At 36.4% G+C, this 20,987-nt stretch overlaps 1 protein-coding gene across 1 annotated transcript in view; it reads right to left on the bottom strand.

The window, feature by feature from the left end:
• The window catches only part of LOC149820153 (putative RNA-dependent RNA polymerase 3), a 141,068-nt gene that overhangs the window by 25,486 nt on the left and 94,595 nt on the right, over positions 1 to 20,987 (bottom strand). The window contains exon 11 of the mRNA XM_089981753.1: positions 18,124 to 18,230. Within this exon, the coding sequence (XP_089837879.1) occupies positions 18,124 to 18,230 (107 nt within the window). The remainder of the gene's footprint in view (positions 1 to 18,123; positions 18,231 to 20,987) is intronic.

Raw genomic sequence — 20,987 nt, 5'->3', positions numbered from 1 at the left:
ATGTTAATGCATACCACTGAAATATGTTAATAAATGATATTGAGTTATGTAATGCATGACATGTGAGTATGCCAATGTGTGGCCTGAAACTTATGTCAATGATGTTGTGAAAAGTACATATAAATGCTAATTAGTTGTGCTTCGTATGATTCGAATGCATGTTATGAAAGAATTAAAATCATGCATCAGTGTGCCTAAAATGGAATCATATAACCTCAAAATAGGTTAACCGTGTTTGTGCATAAATGACAATAAAATTAATGCAATAAAAGATCGAATGTTCATATTAATTTTATTGATGCTTACAATGAGAAGGTAAGCAGTACTTTCAGTTCCATGGAAGTTTATTTAAAGCACGAAAGGTTGCTTCTCCCCCACCACAAAGATAGGGTAATTGACCTTCATTGTAGCCGCATGATAGTAGGTATGTAACTCATAAGTGAAGTTTGATATATTAAGATAGATGTGTTTGGAGCTCTCTTTCTACGATGTCGTCCAGTAGCGATTTGAGACATCAAATCTCCAAAGCTAGGTCGGTATCTAATCTAGACAAGCATTTAGTCTCAATCCAGAAATATCAAAAAATCCATAGAAATTCCAATACTTGACCAAATCGAGTGAGACTTGATTCGTAAATTTTCCAAAATGATAGTGATGAAACCCCCATCAAACTTAAACCCAAAGTACCAAATTGATGATGTCACCCAGCCTTAACCCCTTCCATTGTGCAGCATCAATGAAGACTGCCTCCTAGCCTCTCAAAATCCACTTTCCCACCTCCAAAATACTGCAAGCAATGATTTGATACCATATCAAAACAAAAGGAAGCATGAGGAGCACAGAAAATAAGAGAGATTTGACAGGAAAAGGCATCTATTCCATGATGAGCTTATTACAAATCCCTATAGGGTAGCATTCCTAGACAGAATACAAAAATGAATGCAAAAATACCATAATACTGCAAAAAATATCTTCAAAGAGACTATATGCACAAGAACACTAAGTTATCGATGAGTGATGTGTGCACAAAGGCACAAGAAGAACACTTGGAACACGTGTGCACAAAGGCACAACACATACAAGAGATCACAAATGCACAAAGACATAAAAATAATATAGGATCTTTATTAAACAAGAAAGAGCTTTTGCTAAAAGCTTAAGGAAATACAAAGGGGTTGAACCCCTATATATATACACATCGGAGGCCTTGGAAGGGCTCCACATATAGACGTTGGAGGGGCCCAGCGTCTATTATGTGGGCCCCCCAATGGCTAAAATAAAGAAATCAAAAAAAGAAAAAAGAGAAAAACAAAAAGAGAAAAATAAATAATTTTCCAGCAACAGCCGAAGCCAAATAATTTTCATGGTTGTAGTTGCCATGGCTCGGTACTCATCCTGTAACGACCCCAAATTATACCCTTTGAAAATGCGAAATATTTTTTTTCTAAGAGTTGCGGAAACCTTCCCAAAGATCTGGGGTCCTCACAGTTCCAATTTCCATTGGATAACCCAACCACCACAAACGAAGTTGCAACCATCATCCATAAGAACCAAACAAATTCCTTTATTTATGAGTAAGAGAAAATTTCAAAGACAAGGTTTTATTCAACTGAAAATAAAGCGACAACTGGAAAGAAGCAAGAAGAATTTAAGAAAGAGCCACTCTGTCCTCTATTGAAGCCGTCAGGCTCAAGTATGACTCTCATCCGTTCCCAGTAGACAGTCCAACATCACTGTTCACCACATCCTGTGAAAAACCAATAAAGTAGGGTGTCAGAACCGAAATTCTGAGCACAACTAATTCTAAAGAAACCAGGTGAGACAAAGAACATGGATAAGATTTCATGCAGTGATTTGAGTGAGTGCAGATATAAAATTTGCAACATTCAAATATTCATACCTACCAACAATTGCATATGCTCACCAGTCAAGAACAACAAAATAATACCATATATCAGGAACTAAATAACTAAACCTTGCAGCATGATTTCAAGAAGTAAACCATATGCTACCACCAAATCATGTTATGATATAAAGAATGATTCAAACCTGCATGATCTAATGCATAACAGAAACATGCATGATTATGTGCAATGCATGATTTCTTCTGTTATCTTTCATTTAAGTTCCATCTTTCCATATGCATGCCTATTAAATGCACGCAACATTAAGTTCCAATTTTTAATTACCGTTGTCCGCGAATACACCAAACGGGTACAATCCCCGATGTCAAGTAGGTTCCCAGGGTAGCTGAACACACAATTTGTATTTTATTACTGGGTTCCAACTTAGCCCTCGATCGAATCACCTTCGAAACATTAGACCTCTACATCTAATGTCGGGGACACAAGAGACACCCCACGCCCACATGTGTCACTTCCTTTGTACCATTAACAACAGTTGTGTCAAACACACCACTTCCGGGTAAAGTGGCGGACTCTCCCTAAAACCGTGGACAGGAGAAAGAACCTCAATATCGGGTTCAGGGGACAAAATTACAGCACACGGAGTTTTTGTATCCTCACAGTCTCCCCAAGACCGAATATCTAAGATTCTCATACTCCAGATGAGATATCTCAGAATGTAACTAAGCCAAAGTGTCAAATGCATGTATATTCATATAAATATAAACACAAACATGTACATGTAATTACTCAACCATATGCACTTTCACTATGTTTGGTAGCTACTTCCTATATATGTATTAACCAATGCACATTCCTTTGAATGTGAGTGTACATGTGCAATTTCACATATTAATCAATCGTACATGTTCAAGAAGAAAACTAGTACCTGAGTCATGCTCACACTCACGAGTACCAAAATCATAACAATAGCAGTTACATAACCTTCTTAGAAATAACAAGCATTCAAACATTTTAAGAAATATGCATTCTAATAGACATTTGAATATCCGAAAATATGTAGTTTAATATGTCTTTAAACTTTAGAAAAAGTGCAACTTAATATACATTTGAACATTAGCCCAATATGTATTTAGCATTAGAATTATGCAGCTAGAATGCATTCTCATTCAAGAAATCTTCGTGTACAGAGGTGCACTAATCCACACTATTGGAAAATTTTCTATTTTCCATGTACAAGCTCCATACTGAGTCACAGTTCTATGTTATTAAACCCAATTTGGTTGTCATATACTTACAAAAAAGTCTCCATATCCGTGAGTATATAGCAACAATTGATTTTAGTTAATACCCCAAAAATTCAAACATTATCAATGGACTTAAAACTATAAACAGAAGTTAATGTACAATATGTAATTACTTTGAACATCTTTATGCTTAACACTGATAATCAATGTATTCTGAAACATAGAGCAGAATCCCATTAACTGTCATTGAACTCTTTCTTCATTAGATTGTGTACAACCCATACATCTGACCGTCAATGTTGTGATGCAACAATAAAAAAAATCCAAAATGGGTACTAATGCCATTTCCTCAAAACAAGAGAATGTAAGTATTACATGTTATCGACATAAACAAGTATATCTAGATGTGCTAATATACTGAAATTTACACTCATTACACTTGTATTCTTATAACAAAGAATGTCTGGCATCTCAGATATATTAAACAAGTATATATTAGACAGTTTTTTTTTATCATAAGCATATACCTCGATTCCTAATCAAGAAAACCCAAATCGGCTGAATTGGGGTTTTCGTCAATCATCCCCAAATCCCTCCTTCGTGACAACCGAAACCCCAAATCAAAGATTTTGGGGTTTCCATTGTGGGATTTACGAAAACTTTTCCCCATTAAAAATCGAAAACTGAGAACCCCACATTAGGAACCCTTAAGGAAAAATTTTAGACCTAAAATCGTTCAATAGGTTTACTAGATGAGGTCTACAACGAAAACCCCCAAATTCCCCATTCATTGTTAGCAAACCCCTTTTTCCTAAATCGGAACCCCCCCTTTTTTTATCGATTTAGGGCCTCACCGAAACCCCATCACTGCTTGAATACAACAAAAGAAAAGAAACTGAAATCCCTACCGAAAACCCCAAATTTCTCATAATTTTTCGGGCGTTACGAACCCCACCTCTCAAATCACTACCCAAAATCGAACTCAGGTTCGATTCCTCACCCAAATCCAAGAAGAGTCGTACCTTATCCGGCGATCCTTCCGGTGATCGGAGGCTGGGGACGCGAAACAAGACCGATTGGCGTCGCTTCTTGCTGCTGCCGTGACAGGGGAGCTCGTCGTGGCCTGTGGGTTGCCGCAGTTCACCGGCGACTTCCAAATCCACCGGCGCGCGCACACAGACAGAGAGAGAGAGAGAGAGAGAGAGAGAGAGAGAGAGAGACGAGGGACAAGAGAGAGACCCGAGTGAAGAGGGCCCCCTCTCCACTCCCTTTTATCGGCCCAGACCCCCTCCTCTGCCGAGAGGCGCGGGGTCGTTACGCTCTACGTAACCCCCCTGCCCCCCTTTCTGTTTTCAGATTCTTGAAACAAGAATCGTGCGGCACAATTTTGTTTAAAGCTTTTCTTTAAAAGCTGAACTCGAGTCCGGGTCCGGGTCCGCGATGCCACTGGATCCACCTTAAGCGTGGATCCGGATTGACTTCTAGATCCACATGTTGGATCCATATAAAAAATGGGTCTGGTTCGCCCCTGTAGAGCAGATCCTCAGTTGGATCCGGTCCGGATCCAGTTGTGGGTCTGACCCCCTTTACCACAATTTTCTCCTTTTTATCTTATAATTAATATTAAATTTTTTTTAATTTAAAATTGACATTATTCATATAATTTAACCCCCATCCATATGGATCCGCAAGTTGGATCCAAGTGGATTCCAACTGTGGATCCTCGAGTTCGCTCTCTCTCTCTCTCTCTATATATATATATATATATATATATATATATATATATATGTATATTTCTATTTTATTACTAATATTAATATTATTTTAGTATAACGCAAATATTTAAGCGTAAATACCCCTTTATGGGTCCTGGATCCAAAACTGGATCCCAGGCCCAAATGGCCCTGTTATGAAATATATATCATAATATATTTAAATAAATGCTTAAAAATTATGGTCATTACACATCCTCAGTAGAAGACAAAGACACCTTTTGTTGTTTCTTGCATCTCCAAGAAACCAATGATTCACATAAAAAGACACAAAAACCAGTGGAGTGACAATTATTTAGGTCACTTCCCCAATCAGGAAGATAGAAATAACCCCTTGTTTATGGTCTCATTTATATATCTGATAATTCAAAGAATGGCACCTATATGAATCGATGTAGGGGCATGCTGAAATTGACTTGCAACATGTACTGCATGAGAGATATCTGGCCTAGTAATGCTAAGATACATCAATGATCCAACGAGTTGCGAATCTTCTAAGGGAATCCTATCATCAATCTTCATTCTTGTTTCAACCACTTCAGGAGTTTCACAAATTTTATCATTTGTAATGTCTGACCTGTCAATAACCTCACAATCAAGTTTAGTTTGAGACAAAAAATAACTCTTGTAAGAATAAGCAACTTCAATGCCAAAAAAATATGTCAGAAAACCTAAGTCTGACATTTCAAATTTTTCTGTTAATGCAAACTTGATACTCTTGATCTATTTGAGATCATCAGCTGTGATCAACATATCATCAACATATAATAAGAAAATCACAATTCCTGCATCAAATTTCTTGACAAATAGAGCAATGTCAATATAACATGAAATAAAACCATTTTCTATCATTAAGTTGTTAAATTTATCATACCAAGCCTTGGGAGCTTGTTTTAAACCATAGAGAGCTTTTTGTAAGCGAAGAACTTTACCCTTAGGCACGTCCATGCCCGAAGAAGCATCCATATAGACTTCTTCAATTAAATCTCCACTTAAGAATGCATTTTTAACATCCATTTGATATATGGTGCAATTTTTAATAGAGACAATTATAATTAGGCACCTAAGAGTAACCATGCACGCAACGGAGGCAAATGTTTCATCGTAATCTATATCATATTCTTGACTATATCCCTTAACGACTAGACGAGCTTTATATCTTTCAAGTGACCCATCACTCTTAGTTTTAACCTTGAAAACCCATCTACATCCTATTGTTTTCTTTCAGGTAAATTTTGAAATTCTCAAGTTTTAGCTTTTCTAAGGGCTCCAAGTTCATTATCCATTGCATCTCTTCATTCTATCATTTTCTTAGCTTCTTCAAAAAATTTAGGATCCACATATGAATGAATAGCACTAAGACATGCTCTATGTTTAGGTGAGAAGGATTCACATGATATAAATTTATAAGGGTTTTTCCTAGTTTTCTCAGTTCTACGAGGATTGTTTATTAAGGAAGGTTCATTAGATTCACTATATTTTTCAATTGCACTTCTAAAAATGCTTCTATCTTTATGTGTACATGTAATTGGTTTACTAGATATTCCTTCTTCGATAGTGTGCTTAAGAAGTGGAAAACACTCACTCTCTTGAATATCATTAGAAACATCAAATATCATTTCATCATCACTAGAAATATCCTCATTTCTAGACAATAATTCAAACAAGAAGGAATAATCGACATTATCTGCATGGGGTTTATATTCTTAAAAACCACTTAAGTTTTCTAAGAAGGTTATATTTCTAGAAACATATAGTTTATCATTTTTTACATCATAATACCTAAATTCATTTTGTGTTTTCGAATATCCAAGAAATGCACAATGAATGACTTAGGGTGAAAGTTTATCAGTTTTGTCGGTAAGAACAAAATATTTGCATCCAAAAATTCTTATTCTATTATAATCGGGTTCCTTTTGATACAAGGTTTCAAAAGATGATATTTTATTCAAGTTCTTTCAAGGGAGACGATTTATAAGATAGACGGATGCAAGAACTACATCGGCCTAAAATCTTTTAGGAATTTTTTGAGAGATAAGTAAAGTCCTAGTGGTTTTAATTATATGTTTATGTTTTCTTTTGGGTAAGCCATTTTGTTGGGGTATTTTTTTACATGATTTTTAAAGAATAATTCCATTAGTTTCAATATAACTTTTAAAATCATTTGAGAGATATTCTCCGCCAGAATCGGTCCTAAGAATTTTTAATTTACCATTAAATTGGTTTTTTATCATCATTTGATATATCTTAAACGTTAAAAAAACCTCATGTTTATGCTTGAAAAAGTATATCCAACAAAATCTAGAATAATCATCAACAAAAATAACATAGTAAGAAAATCTTCCTTTAGATACAACGGGTGCCGGTCCCCATACATCCGAATGCACAATTTCAAAAGGTTTGGTTCTAAACATAGTTCTTTTTCCAAAAGGGTAAGCTTCTCATTTTTTCAAGAATGCAATCATTATAAGTGAAGTTGTCTTTACATGGATCTTTAGCAAAATGCATATAAGAGAGCTTGACAGTATTGGGATGCCCAAGATGTTTATGCCAAACATTTATATCTTTATGTTGGGCAATGTTACAAAAAGAGTGTCTTGGAATTTGGAGAAACTCCATGTAATATAGATCTCCTTTTCCAGAGCCTTCCCCAATCAACTGCCCGAACCGGCGATCCTATATCCAACATTTATTTAATGAAAATTTGATATCATACCTGTTGAGAATAGGTGGTTTTAAGTTTAAGTTTTTTATATTAGAGGTTTTTTGAAATTTTGTTTTCATAATGGGCTTAGATGTAATTATTCTTTTAGCCTCTCTCTATTTAACATAGAGAGAAGCCCTAATCCATGTTAACGAGTTTTTCTATTGTGCAACCGTCTCTCTCTCTCTCTCTCTCTCTCTCTCTCTCTCTCTCTACACAGATGGTTGTGCATCGATCTTCCTTCTACATGGTATCAAAGCCCTCGATCTCGGGAGCGTGATCACGAGAGGACTGATCTTTACCACCAAAAAAAAAAACCGACTGCTTGAAATCAGGTTTGCTGTTGTACGTTGTGGAATATCTGATAACAGATCTGGGATGTTACCCAGATCTGTCGTCAGATCTAAGGATGGAGCTCCCTGCGAGGATTTCCTGGAGCCGTAACCCTTGAGCTCCTCAGTTTGGAGTTTTTTTTTGTTGTTTTCGTGATCTCCTGTCGTGATTTCCTGGATTTCCTGCCATGATCTTTGGTTGCCGAGTTCTGTTCCTGCCGTGACGTGATTTTTGTTTGATGCCGAGTTGTGTTTCTGCTGTTTGGGAGCAGCAAAAAGTTTCTGTGCTGTTGCGTGCCTGCTAAAATTTATTTCCTGTACTGATTGCGTGTGATCAAGATTTATTTAATGGGTTGTTGCGTGTGATCGAGATATGATTGATCCGTTTAACTGTGCGTTGAAGACTTATTGGTTGTCGTGCCTTATATGTTTGGAGAACAACAGTTGTCGTGATTAATTTTTTTTGCGACTGCATATTATCGTTGGTCGTGGTGTGTTTGGGCACAGCAATGGTCGTGATTCCCTGTTGTGTCAAGTTTTGTTTCGTGCTGTGAAGCATGTTAGTTTAAGTTATCCTTCTGTCGTGAAAACAGCAGGAGTGATTCCCTGCTGATTGTGGGCTGTTTTTTTTTTTGTGGAAACAGCAGGTCTGATTCCCTGCTTTGTTGGAAAATTCTACTTGAGCACTTGTTGTTCAAGTGAGCAGTATGGCTGAAACTTCGAAATGTGATTCTAAAGTGGAACATATTAGGGAGTATAAGGCTTTTGCCAACCCCTTCACGTACGGCTCTTCCGTAAGGTTGAATGAAACCAACTATGCCAGGTGGTCCAGAACTTTTATGATGTCGGTATCTGGACATCGTCAAAAACATATTCTGTTGGAAGACGAACCCACTGAAAAATTGGGAAAATATGTTACTTGGGATGAAGATAATGTCATGGATCACGAATAGTGTCGAACCCCATATTGCAGATGGATTGATCTACTATAATACAACCAAACTGATGTGGGACAATCTTCGTGATACATACTCACAAGAAACTAATGTGAGTCGTATCCTACAAGTCAAACAGAAAATATATAATTTGCAGCAGGGAGATCAGACCTTGGCCCAATACTATGCCTCTGTCAAAGCTGCGTTTGAAAGACTTAATGCTCACAGGCCTCTTTGTTGCTCGAAGCAAAAGGATCATCAAGAACAAACCATGGTTGCTCGCTTTCTTACAGGTCTCTTTTCAGAATTTTCAGTTGCAAAAGTTCAAATGTTGACTGGATCAGATGTTCCTACTCTTGCTGATGCATACAATCGTCTGAGTAGACTTGTGATCTCCCTTACACAATCTCAGTCTGTGATTCAGTCATCTGCTCATGTTGTCTCATCTGGTTATGGGCGTGGAAATATTCAGAATATCAGAGGATGAGGTCGTGGACGTGGTATGGGAGGCAGAGGAAAGCTTCAATGTACATTCCGTGGAAAATCTGGACATTTAGAAGATCGTTGTTGGGATAAGCATGGTCGGCCAACCTCTTCTTCATCAAAGTCATATGCTCCTAAGGCAAATGTTACTACTATCGAGGCAACAAATGTACAGGAGAATATCTCTGCAAGTGACCGTAGTATCACCCTCAGTCGTGTTGAATATGATGATTTAATAGCTCTTCGTCCTTTGATTTTCACTCCTTCTGTAGTTGGTGTTGCCTATTCAACCGAAAATCATCTTCATCCACCTGACAGTAAGTGGATTATTGACTCTGGTGCATCCAGACATTTGTGTGGAAATTCACTTGTTTTCTCAGATATAAAGGATATTAATGCTCATCGAGGAGTCTCATTAGCCGATGGGTTTTCCTCCCCGGTCGTTGGTCAGGGAAACATTTCTATATCCTCCTCATTACAGTTGCAAAATGTTCTTCATGCTCCAAACTTTCCTCAAAGTTTACTCTCTGTTAGTGGCCTTATAAGAGAACAAAACTGTAAAGTAATGTTTGATCCGATGGGTTGTCATTTTCAGGATTTGCTGACGGGGAAGATGATTGGTGGAGGCTATGAAGAAAATAGAGTTTACTACCAACATCATCCAATGGGTAATGTTCGTGCTGCAGTGGAACACTCATTCAGTCCTGTTCAGTGCATCGTCGTCTTGGTCATCCTTCATTGTCAAAGCTTCGTTCGGTCTTTCCTCAAATTCCTTCCACCACATCATTTCAGTGTGAAGCATGTCAGTTGGGAAAGCATCATCGAAGTTCATTCCCTTCGAGTCAGAGTCAGTCTAGTAATAAAGTTTTTGAACTTCTTCATGCAGATGTATGGGGTCCTAGTAAGATTCCTACTAGGACTCAGTGTCGTTACTATCTTGTTATTGTTGATGATTTCTCTAAGTTGTCATGGGTGTTTTTAATAAAAGAACGATCTGAAGTTCCAAGTATTATCAAGTCCTTAATTCTTGAAATAAAACTCAGTTTGAATCTATTGTCAAGATTTTTCGCACTGATAATGCTCTCGAGTTTAAATCAAAAGGTCTGTTACAATTTTACCAAGATCATGGCATCCAACCCCAAACTTCCTGTGCCTATTCATCTCAACAAAATGGGGTGGCTGAGCGAAAACATCGACACCTGCTTAATGTTGCCAGGACCATTATGATTCAATCCAATGTTCCTGCGTTATACTGGGGTGATGCGATTACCACTGCTTGCTATCTGATCAACCGAATGCCTTCGTCTTCTGTGGGTGATCAAATTCCATTACATATCCTAAAACCTAATGCCCCACTCTTTTCTTTCTCACCAAAAATATTTTGATGTGTTTGTTTTGTACACAAACTTGGCCCTGACCGTGATAAATTAGCTGCTCAAGCTACAAAATGCATATTTATAGGTTATCCCAAAAATCAAAAGGGATATTGATGTTATGATCCTATTTCTCGCCGAGAGTATGTCAGTGCGGATGTATCTTTCTTGGAATCCACTCCATATTACTCCATTTCCGGTTCCCCGCTGCAGGTTGATCCAGCTGAGTCTTTTCCATTACCTATACCTCATTTTCCTTTGGAATCTGTTCCCTCATTACCGAACCAAACTTCATCCTCTTCCAGATTTAATAATCATCTATTGGTATATGTGCGTAGAGCTCCACCTCCGCAAGAGCCTTCATCTTCTTCTTCTCCTAAGGTAAGTTCTACTGACAATAGTGATCTTCATGATGATGATAACAGGCCTATTGCTCTACGAAAGGGGACACGAAAATGTACCTTATATCCCATATCTCTGTTTGTCTCTGATGCCAGAATTGGAAATCAGATGAAGTCTTTTATTTCAGCCTTATCTGCTGAAACTATTCCTCTGAACTATCAACAAGCAGAGCTTGATAATCGTTGGAAGCTGGCTATGCAAGAAGAAATGAATGCTTTAGTATCTCAGCATACATGGGATCTAGTTGATTCCCTAGCAGATGCTGACATTGTTAGATGTAAATGGGTATATACAATAAAGTACAAATCTGATGGTTCTATTGAAAGGTACAAGGCCAGATTAGTAGCGAAAGGGTATACTCAGACATATGGTATTGACTTCTTTGAAACCTTTTCTCCTGTTGCACGGATGGGTACCATTCGTCTTGTTCTCTCCGTAGTTGTTCAGCATGGTTGGAGCTTGTGCTAATTAGATGTGAAAAATGCATTTCTATATGGGGATCTATCTGAGACCGTTTACATGCAACAACCTCCAGGATTCGAGATTGAGGGGGAGTGTCAGAAGGTGTGTAGATTGAGAAAGGCGATTTATGGCTTGAAACAAAGTCTTCGTGCATGGTTTCAAAAGTTCTTTGAAGTGATATCACGCTTTGGCTTTAATAGGTCAGCAGCAGATCATACACTATTTATAAAGAAAACTAGCTCTGGCATAGTTGTCATGATGTGAAAGCTATTGAAGCCACAAAGGCTCATCTTCAAAAATACTTTGTTACAAAAGACCTTGGTTCACTTAGGTATTTTCTGGGTATATAAGTTGCCAGGAGCCGTGAAGGGATAGTTTTGTCTCAACGGAAGTATGTTCTTGACTTATTAAAGGAAACAGGCATGTTGGGAGCTAAACCAACAAATATTCCCATGGACCATAAAGTTCAGTTGTTTGAAGAAGGTCAAAACCAGTTGATAGCAAAAGCTATCGCTCCCTAGTAGGGAAGCTATTATATGTAACTATGACCAGGCCGAATATTGCTTTAGCAGTAAGCAAACTTAGTCAGTTTATGGACAAACCAACTGAGGTACACTGGAATGCAGCCTTAATGATTCTCATATATCTAAAATCTTCTCCTGAAAAGGGGTTATTGTTCAGGAAAGGTGGAACTCTAGAGATAGTAGCCTATTCTGATGCTGACTATGCTGGATCTGTAGTAGACAGAAAATCTACCACAAGATTCTGTGTGTTTTTGGGAGACAACTTGATTTCGTGGAGAAGAAACAAAATGTGGTTTCCAGGTCAAGTGCAGAATCAGAATATCGGGCTATGGCCCAAACAGCTGCTGAATTGATGTGGGTTCGTACTGTTCTTCATGAACTTCAGGTGAAGGTTTCCTCTCCCATGACCATGATGTGCGATAACAAAGCGGCAACATATATAGCGAACAATCTTGTCTTTCATGAGAGAACAAAGCACATTGAGGTTGATTGCCACTATGTAAGAGATATGATTCAAGCTGGTCATATCACCACCAAATATCTAAAGTCGGAAGACCAAGTTGCAGATATGTTTACAAAGCCTCTTGCTAAGCCAAATTTCTCAAAATGTTGTGACAAGCTAAGCATGATTGATATCTATGCTAGAGGGGGAGTGTTGAAAATAGGTGGTTTTAAGTTTAAGTTTTTTATATTAGAGGTTTTTTGAAATTTTGTTTTCATAATGGGCTTAGATGTAATTATTCTTTTAGCCTCTCTCTATTTAATATAGAGAGAAGCCCTAATCCATGTTAACGAGTTTTTCTATTGTGCAGTCGTCTCTCTCTCTCTCTCTCTCTCTCTCTCTCTACAGGTGGTTATGCATCGATCTTCCTTCTATAATACCCATTGTCCGATAGTTGAGAGACCGAAAGCAAATTTAAATTTAACTTAGAAATGAATCTAACTTTAGGAATAAAAAAACCTTGTTTTTCAAAATTTTCAATTCCTTTAATTTCAAGAGAAGCATCATCCGCGGTTGAGATAAAAGGAGATATATTTTTTATGTATTCGAAAAGGGCAAAAATATTTAGAGTCATATAAAAAGCGACACCCAAATCTAAAAGCCAAGGAGTCTTACTGGGAGGAGAGAAGGTTGACATAGCGGCCCCGAAAACAAATCCCTTTAGAAGAGGTTGAAGAGCTTTCATTATTTGACTTAGAGACAATGCTCCATTGCAGGAGGTAGATGGACCCTCCTTATGTGGTTGAAATGTTGTCGACATAGTCACATCTTCTTCCATTTAGGACACACTGGTTTAATATGTCTCGGATCTTTGCAAAAATGACATAATTTTACTACCGTCTCTTCCTTGGTACCTTCCATTTTGGGCATCATTTTCACTTGCTCCTTGATTTTGATTTTGAAATTTATTCAAATGAGAGGATTTGTATGTTTTCATATTATTCCTCAGTTTAGAGACGGCATAGACTCCATTTTCATTTTTAGAAGGAACGACCAACACACTTTGATTGGTTTTGTTCATTCCCAAACTAGTTTTTTCTCTACTTAATTTAGTAAGAACATCTTCTAGAGGTGGAGATGTAAAAGAAGATAAAAGTGGGGATCTAGTTAGTTTAAATTCGAGTCTAAGCCCATTCAAAAAATTGAAAAAGTGATCATCTTCCAATTGCTTATGCCTTAGTTCAATGGCTTCTCCACTCCATTTGGGTTCAAGGAGTGCAAGTTCATCCCAAATGAATGATAATTTGACAAAGTATTCTCTAGTGGACATTTTCCCTTATTGAAGGGTCAATGCCTTTTTTGAAGATAGTATTTATGGGATAAATCTCTTGAGGTATACATCCTCTCAAGATAATCGCAAACTTGAAATGCCTTTTTAAATTTCAAAATATTGGCATTTATCCTTATTTTCACCGTGAAAAAAATCCATGAAAAGATTTTATAATTCTTCATTTCCCACTCTTCATGCTTCTTATTATATTCTTCAAATGCCTTCTCTCTTTCTTCTCCATCAAGAACCTTAATTTCACTTTTTTCAATAATGGTGATTTTTTGTTCGGGTTCGGGAATAGTGTCTTTGACATAGCCCCAAAGGCCTTTTCCCTTAATATGGGCTTCCATATTTTCGGCCCAAACATGATAGTAGGACCCATTTAGTTTAAATTCGAAGGAAAAATGAGAATCCTTTTCCCCCATGGAAATGCCTTTATGAGAAAGAAAAAGTCTTCAAAATTTGAAATCTTACCACAACGGATCTTCTTTGAGCTTACTTGATGTATTGTGCTTCACTTGAAATGATTTGCAAGAGTTTTTTATGCCAAAAGAATGAGGAATGGGCATGTTCTTCGAGGTGACCACCGTGATAAATCAATACCTGAGCTCTTCTTCTAGAGACCTTGCTCTGATACCATGTAAAAATGTCTTCAAAGAGACTATATGCACAAGAACCCTAAGTTCTCAATGTGTGATGCGTGCACAAAGGCACAAGAAGAACACTTGGAACAATTGTGCACAAAGGCACAACACATGCAAGAGATCACAAATGCACAAAAGCAAAAAAATAATATAAGATCTTTATAAAAGAGGAGAGAGCTTTTGCTAAAAGCTTAAGGAAATACAAAGGGGTTGAACCCCTATATATACACATTGGAGGCCATGGAAGGGCTCCACATATAGACGTTGGAGGGGCCCAACGTCTATTATGTGGCCCCCCCAATGGCTAAAATAAAGAAATACAACAACAACAACAACTACGCCTTCATCCCAAAACAATTGGGGTCGGCGATATGAACCAAAAAAGAAATTCCTTTTGGGTCTTCCACATGAATCCTTTTCCTCCAATCATTTCTATCCAATGCCATGTCCTCGGTGAGGTTCAAAGCATTCATATCCTTTCCTATCATCTCCATCCAAGTCTTCCTAGGCCTACCCGACCTCTTTTAACTAATATATTTTCCCATTTCTCCATCCTTCTGACTGAAGCATCATTTGGCCTTCACCGAATATGTCCAAACCACCGTAAACGATTCTCTCTCATCTTATTTTCAATGGGTGCAACGCCTACCTTCTTACGTATCTCCTCGTTCCGAATTTTATCTTTTATTGTATTTCCACACATCCATCTAAGCATCCGCATCTCAGCTACACTCATTTTTTGAATATGATGTCTCTTGGCAGCCCAACATTCCGTACCATATAGTAAAGCGGGTCTAATAGTCGTCCTATAAAACTTTCCCTTCAACCGCAATGGCATTCTACGATCGCACAGCACTCCAGTTGCACTTTTCCATTTCATCCACCCAACCAAAAAAAAGAAAAAAGAGAAAAGCAAAAAGAGAAAAATAAATACAATCATATTCATAAAGAGAATGTGTAAAATGGAAATGACAGATTTACCCTTATCGGGTATTACAAAAATATATATATATCTATATATAGATACATGGATATATATATATATATATGTCTATGTATCTATATATATGTATAGATATCGGTGTTATTAAAAACGCGCCTCAAGGCGCAAAAAGCGCGCCTCGCCTCAAGGCGAGGGGCTTTGTGCCTTGAGGCGCAGGCATAAGGCGCAAAAGCCCTGAGGCGCACGCCTCATACGCCTTGAGGCGTACGCCTCAGAGCGAGGCGCGCCTCAAGGTGAGGCGTACGCGCCTCAAGGTGAGGCTTTTAATAACACTGGTTTTGTCCTATTGAATTTTCTCTCCAACTTTTTCTAATTTTTATGCAGTGGGAGTCCAACTCAAACACCAATCTTTTGCAAGTTGTATGAAAACAGTAAACCCCCTTATGAAATTAAGAACTAAGTGGGTAATTAACTTTATCCTATGTCATTAGCAAATTATACTCTCCAACAGCTAGCATATGCCATCTGAATCTCTCTATATATAATCCATAGATACATGCCTATCGAAGAAGGAAATTATATAATTGATTTTCATGCCCACTTTTCCCCTTCAATAAAGTGATCACTTATATGTTCATCATATCCACATTCACCTTTTTACACAGAATTAATACCAGGATTCTCTTATCGATCTATTATTATCTCCACTCCAAAGTGCTCCCTGTGGTGTGTCTGTTCATATGTGCTTTGTGAGAATCTTTGTATAGGTTTAATCGTTCAACTTTAATTAGTTTGTCCTGGAATTTACTATTCAAGTCATAAGCAATAAGTTAGATTCACTTTTAGTAAGATTAGAAGTGCAGTAGACTATTATACAAGAATTTAAAGATGGGCCAACAATAGGCCAATTTGCTGCTCAGACTTAAATCTTATTCTACAAAAATAATGGATATATAGGTATATATATAGAAACATCATCCCTAGGATTAGTTAAATAACTAGATCTTAGAAAAGGGTGTCACGTTAATGAAAGTGTCACGGTTGTTTCACTGCAGTTTATACAACTGTAACAGTTGAACTGTTCTTGCTTTCTCAATAGCATCCACACTGGGAGTGTTGTATTTTGCACGCTGTCTCATAAAAAGATGCAAATCACAGTTGGATCAGTAAAGAGAACCATAGTTTCACTGGTTACTTAGCTTATAGAAACGTAGTTTTCAACACATAATTTGACAAGTATAACTAATTCAGGAATCAAATCCAATAGTCTAACTTCAAGCACATGGTATAGGTTTGGGAATATATAGGATTCTGGCTAATTGTATTGGTTCGCTTCTTATGTCATAAAAAAATATCAGATCTCTTTTCATGTTGGGGATCCCTCTCATGTCTTCTTTACCCTTTTACTTTACTTTATTTAGAGTTTCCATTCATTGGCCAGAACACTGTGTGCACATGCAAACAAACTTATTTTATGGCATAATAATGTAAATGCTCTTGATACTAAGTATTTAATCAATTTTATCAATCTTTAATTATTCCACAATACAATAACTAAGTTGTTTGTGGCTAAATTTACTTCTACTGCCATGGTTTGATGTTAGGTGTATGATATACTGTCATGGTTTGATGTTTGGTTTTATACGTTAATCTCATATTTTTTAGAATAATCTCATATATTTTAATTTCTTTTAGTTAATCTCATATATTTTCCAGTTATGTAATCAATTTTTTAGTTACTTTTATATGTTAATCTCATATTTTTTAGAATAATCTCATATATTTTAACTTTTATAGGTTAATCCCATATATTTTAACTTTTGTAGGCTAATCTCATATATTTTTTAGTTATGTAATCAGGTTTTAGTTACTTTTATATGTTAATCTTATATTTTTTAGTACTTATTTGACATTTTCTATTTCTTATTGGTTGTCAATTTCATCAATAACGCATTTCTTTATTTATTTGTATTTTTAGATATTTTTTTATAATTTTTTAAAAGTTTTCAAAAATTTTTTTTGAGGCTTACGCTTTACGCCTCAAGGCTTACGCCTCGCCTCGGTTTTTGGTTGAGCGCCTCACTACGCCTCAACGCTTTTCACAACACTGATAGATATATATAGTTTTTATATTTCAACAAATACATTGAGCCATTGGCCCTTATAAAGTTATGCACAAAAATGACCACATACACAAACTAATAACAGTTACACTACAATAGCAACACAAGCAATGTATGTTTCTTCACAAACATCATGATTTGTAATTAGGGCATATGCTTTTAATACACAGCCATACAATGTGAAATGGCTCATCATCACATACCAAAACATGGGGAGATGGCTGCACAATTGACCTGGGATTCTAAACCACAATATGATAAATATTAAACAATATTGGCATCTAAAGCATTCAGAAATAGGCACATAACTCGAATCAATTCACTATAAAGCTACTGCTTATGTGTAGATTTGGCATGTTCAGACCAATGGAAACACATGGAAAATTACAGCACAAAGTAGTGAACAATTCAACATCAACTCAAAGATACAAATGTAATCAAACAGAGAAAAACCAAAAGAATCTCCAAACAAGACAATATGCAAATAATAGTAAATCGACAAGACAAGATGGTCGCAAAAAATACAATTTCGTAACAGTTACCTGATCGAGACAATCTCAAAGGAATTGACTGGTTGTATATTTGTAACCGTTTTGTCTTCATAAACCTTCACCATTGATTCACGAACATGAATTGTGTTGGGAGGAAGCTAGAGGCACATAGAGAAAAATGAATTAGAATTGGTAAAGCAGAAACAGTATATCCTATGTCACATGGGTGTGGGCGCGGGTGTGGGGATTCCGCACTTCCAAAAAAACCGGGTGCGAGGGTGCGGAAGGGGCAAAAATGTAAATATATATATATATATATGTATATATATATATATATATATCATGTATAGTGTATATGTATGAATGTATGGTAGCTGTTAAGGTCCATGACATTTATGCCCAACTTACTTTTTACCATTTTTTGATCTTATATGGTTGTCCTCAAAGATGAAAGTGATGAGTTGTGGAGCATGATTCATTGTTTTTGCCCTTGCAGGAAGGGGGGTCCGGGGGCTCCCCCCGGCACGGGTCTAATTAGAGCCGTTGGGAGTAGCCCAACAGCTCTATTCAAACAGTCAACATTTTGACTGTTTGACAAAACCTGACAAAAAGGTTGTTGGCTGTTTTGACAGCCCAACAGCTCTAGTCAATTATGACTGTTTGACAAAAAGACAAAAAAATAAGAAAGAAATAAAATTACAAAAATAAATAAATAAATAAGTATTACAAGAATATAAGTATATACATATATATGTTATTTTCTAACAGTCTCCCTCAAACTTATGGTGAAATCACCGAAAGTTTGTCAAGTAAAAAGTTGAATTTTGGTGAGCACAGTGCCTTGGTGAAGAAGTCAGCAAGTTGATATTATGATGTCACATAGGGAAGATCAATAGTCTTCTTCAAATATTCTTCACGAACAAAATGGCAACCCATCTCTATATGCTTAGTTCTTTCATGAAACATATGATTTTGAGCAATGTATATCAAACTCTTATTGTCACAGCACAATCTTGTAGGATTCTGAAGGTGAATCCCCATATTTGAAATCAGTTGTTTAAGCCACACGACTTCCATAGTAGTAGTTGTCATTGCTCTATATTCAGCTTCTGTAGATGATAATGACACCTTTTGTTGTTTTTTGCACCTCCATGAAATTAAAGATTCACCTAGAAATATACAAAAACCAGTTGTTGAGCGCCTGTTATTTGGATCTCCTCCCCAATCAGCATCAGAATATGTAATAAGATCTAAGGAGGAAGAAGAGAACAAAAAGACTCCTTTATTTATAATGCCTCTGATGTATTTAATAATTCTCATGACTGCACACATATGAGCTGATGTTGGAGCATGTTGAAATTAACTGTCTATATATACAGCATGGGCTATGGTTGGTCTTGTAATACTTAAATACATAAGAGATCCCACTAGCTGTCTGAAGGGAATTGGATTGTCCAAAGGAACTCCATCATCGGCTCACATTTTCATTCCGACAATCTCTGGAGTATCAACAACTTTATCATCTGAAAGTCCTGACCTGTCAATAATATTTGAAGCAAACTTTGTTTGTGACAATATGTATCCTCGGTTAGAGTATGAAACTTCTATACCAAGAAAGTATGTTAGAAACCCAACAACTGTCATTTCAAAAGAATTTTTCAAAAACTGTTTTACTTTCTTGATTCCCTTCTTATCACTACCTGTAATCAACATATCATCAACATATAAAAGTAAAATTATAATACCAGCAGAAGAATTCTTGATAAACAAAGTTGTATCAGTATAGCATGGTTTAAAACCATACCTTGTAATAACATTGTTAAAAGTATCAAACCAAGCTTTAGGTGCTTGTTTGAGGCCATATAATGCCTTTTTTAATATAAGCACTTTACCTGAAGAAATTATTAATCCAGGTGGAATATCCATATATACTTCCTCATTGAGATTCCTATTTAAAAATGCATTTTTAACATCCATTTGAAATATATTCCAATTTTTAATAACTGAAATAGCTACAAGCATTCGAACAGTGGTCATCCTGGCAACAGGAGCAAAAGTTTTTTCGTAATATACTCTGTATTCTTGAGAATATCCTTTGGCAACTAGCCTGGCTTTATGCCTTTCCAAGGATCCATCACTTTTGATTTTTACTTTAAAACCCCATCTACAACCTATTATCTTCTTTCCTATAGGTAAATCCATAATTTCCCAAGTATTAACATCTTTAAGAGCTTCTAATCCTATGTGCATAGTTTTGGTAAATTTTTTGCTTCATTGTAACATGAGGGTTCAAAATATGAGTTGATAGTTATAAGACATGCTCTATGTTTAGGAGAGAATGAATCATAAGACATAAATTTATTTGGGATTCTTGAGGTTCATTCTGATCTACGAATAGTGGTTTGTTCTGAAGGAATTTCTGATGCTTCGTGATTACTTTGATTTACACCTTCATTGGATGCATTTCGATTTCTTCTAGTGTAAACTATTGGTTCAACTGTTCTATTTTCAATAAGAGGTTCTACATAAATATTTTCATCATTAGACAATAGTTTGAACAAGAAAAAATAATTAGAGTTTATGTCTTCCGACATGTTTTCTTCAAATCCACTTTCATTTTCAACAAAATTAACATTCCTTGAAATGAGAAGTTTATCATTTTTGGTATCATAACATTTAAATCCTTTTTGTGTTTCTGAATAACAAATGAACGCACAGGAAATAACTTTAGAAGATAGTTTATCTCCATTATCATTCAAAACATAACATTTGCAACCAAAGATTCTCAGTCTTTGATAGTCAGGTTGATATTTGAATAATTTTTCAAAAGGAATTTCATTAGATAAAGTTTTGGAAGGCATCCGATTTATAAGATATACTGAGGTTAATGCAGCTTCAGCCCAAAGATTTTTTGG

The sequence above is a fragment of the Nuphar pumila genome, chromosome 12, assembly GCF_984573655.1.
Source record: "Nuphar pumila chromosome 12, dmNupPumi1.hap1.1, whole genome shotgun sequence".
NCBI classification, from domain to species: domain Eukaryota; kingdom Viridiplantae; phylum Streptophyta; class Magnoliopsida; order Nymphaeales; family Nymphaeaceae; genus Nuphar; species Nuphar pumila.
This window is presented reverse-complemented; position numbering and strand designations above follow the sequence as displayed.